At 34.5% G+C, this 2,592-nt stretch overlaps 1 protein-coding gene across 1 annotated transcript in view; it reads right to left on the bottom strand.

The window, feature by feature from the left end:
- Positions 1-757: 757 nt before the first annotated feature.
- The window catches only part of LOC105310583 (zinc finger protein 709-like), a gene marked incomplete at its 5' end in the record, with an annotated part of 6,613 nt that continues 4,778 nt past the window's right edge, over positions 758-2,592 (bottom strand). The window contains one exon of the mRNA XM_023526779.1: positions 758-2,301. Within this exon, the coding sequence (XP_023382547.1) occupies positions 1,143-2,301 (1,159 nt within the window). The remainder of the gene's footprint in view (positions 2,302-2,592) is intronic.

Here is a 2,592-nt window from a genome sequence, read left to right as displayed (position 1 = left end):
TGTGTGTGTGTATATATACATACATATGGCAAATATTTCTTGACAAGAAACTAGAAGGCTCTTCAGGGCAATGAAAAGGCAGTTTTCTGTGATGAAAGATTAAATATGTATGATGGGTAAGGCATATTCAATACTTGCCACAGAAGGCCAGTAGAAAAAAATGAACAAATACCAAAGTACATTTTTCAATGTTCTTTTCCTCACAGAACAATTACAAAATTACAGAAAAATTAAACCTACTTGCATATTGTAGTAAAACACTTCCGTTCACCCATGGATCTAACAGATTTCAAAACAGAAACACGAAATGTTTATTAACTGACTAAAAGGGGAAAAATTACTTATTAAACTTAGAAAGTTTTGCTTAAAGAGTACCTACAGAATTATATCACCTGTTTCCTTGCAAAAGTAGAACTCCATACTACAGAGAATCACTTTAAGAATAAGTCAGTGATAATGACCATATATGTATACTTTTGTATCATTTCTTTCATGTTGTGAATTTTGAGGAGTATGTAAATTAATTTGCACCAGGCTTATATGTATTACTTACATTAATAGATTTGCTTCCAGTGCAGTTTTCAAGCTGCTTTAAAAGTATGTTAAAATTTCTTCATTTAACATTCATTAAGTATGTTAAATGTCTTCATTTCGGTCATATGGTATCTGTCCAGTGTAAATTCTCACATGGTTTTGTAGGGATGTGAGGCAAAATGAAAGTGTTACTATATCACTTACATTCAATAGAATTCTCCCCACTTTGAGTTTTTTCATGGCTTTCCAAGGAAATGAGACAGCTGGTCTTTTTCCATGTTCTTTACATTAATATGGTATATCTCCAGTGTGCAGCCTTACTTGTCCACAAAAGCTCTCCCATATCCCTTATATTCATAAAGTTTCTCTTAGGTGTGACGAGTTCTTTCATGATTTTGTAAAGGACTGGGATGACTGAAGGCTTTTCTACAATTTTTAAATTGATAGGGCTACTCTTCAGGGTGAGTTCTTCCATTCTTCATAATAAACTGGGAGAAATGAATTCTTTCTAACATTCCTTACATTTTTAGGGTCCATCTCCAATCTGGATTATCATGTGTGATCAAACACCTTGAGAGATAAATGAAGGCTTTCCTACATTCCTTACATTAACAGGATTTATCTTCAAAATGACTTCTCTCATGTTTACGACAACTACTTGAGAAACTGAAGGCTTTACCACATTTTATACATTTGTAGGGCTTTTCTCCACTATGTGTTCTTTCATGCATTCGAGAGTACCTGGGACAACTAAAAGCTTTGCCACACTGCTTACATTGATATGGTTTCTCTACACCATGAGTTTTTTTATGAATTCGGAAGTAATTGGAACAACTGAAAGATTTCCCACAGTGCTTACATTCATAGGGTTTCTCCCCAGTATGAGTTCTTTTATGATTTCGAAGGGAAAAGATATAATGGAAAGCTTTACCGCATTCCTTACATTCATGAGGCTTCTTTCTATTGTGAGTTTTTTTATGTTTTCCAAGATATCTGGGAGAACTGAAAGCTTTACCACATTCCTTACATTCATAGGGCTTTTTTCCACTGTGTAGCAATTCATGATTTCGAAAGTTTTTGGGACACCTGAAATCTTTCCCACACACCTTACATTTATAAGGTCCATCTCTAGTGTGCTTGATCATGTGTCTTTGAAATCTGCTGAGAGAACTCAAGGCTTTCCCACATTTCTTACACTCATAGTGTTTCTCTCTAGTGTGAGTTCTTGCATGTCTACGTAAGTGACTTAAACAACTGAACACTTTACCACATTTTGTACATTCATGAGACTTCTTTCCAATATGAATACTTTTATGTTTTCCGAGGGACCAGGAAGAACTGAAAGCTTTGCCACATTCCTCACATTCATAGGATATACCTCCATTATGCTTTCTCTCATGTCTACATAAGTTACTTATATAACGAAAGACTTTACCACATGTTGGACATTCATAGGGCTTTTCTCCACTGTGTTTCCTTTCATGTATTCGAACATATTGGCGATACTTGAAAGCTTTCCCACATTCCTTACATTTATAAAACTTCTCTTCATATTCCTGATACTCGTATTGTTTGGGTCCAGTGTGAGATCTCATGGGGCTATTAAAGGATGAATGATGCATGAAGACTTGTCCACACAACCTGGATTTACGTAGTTTTATTCCAGTAGGAGCTGCTTTCTTCTGATTATGATTTGGAATCTGGCTGGAGGTTTCTCTACACTGACTACCTTCTTTACTTTTACCCAGTCTCTCTATTGTGTGACTGCTGTAAAAATCAGAAGCATAACATTAATGTTTTATTAATGATTTTATATTAATGTATGACTGACATTTTTACCATTTTTAAGGCAAGTGTAGGGTTTGTGCACATTCTGATTGTTCAAAAGTGAGTATACTAAAAGCTCTGCAAGAGAGCTAGATCATAGCTATTATGAAAACAGTAATATTCATGAATAGTGATTCTGTTATACTGTTTCCAAGTATACTATTTTTCATATACTAAACATCTAGGTCACATTTGAGAAAAATATTTTGATGAACATATTCTAGGAATCAA

Source organism: Pteropus vampyrus, unplaced genomic scaffold (assembly GCF_000151845.1).
Source record: "Pteropus vampyrus isolate Shadow unplaced genomic scaffold, Pvam_2.0 Scaffold6615, whole genome shotgun sequence".
Taxonomy (NCBI): Eukaryota; Metazoa; Chordata; class Mammalia; order Chiroptera; family Pteropodidae; genus Pteropus; species Pteropus vampyrus.
This window is presented reverse-complemented; position numbering and strand designations above follow the sequence as displayed.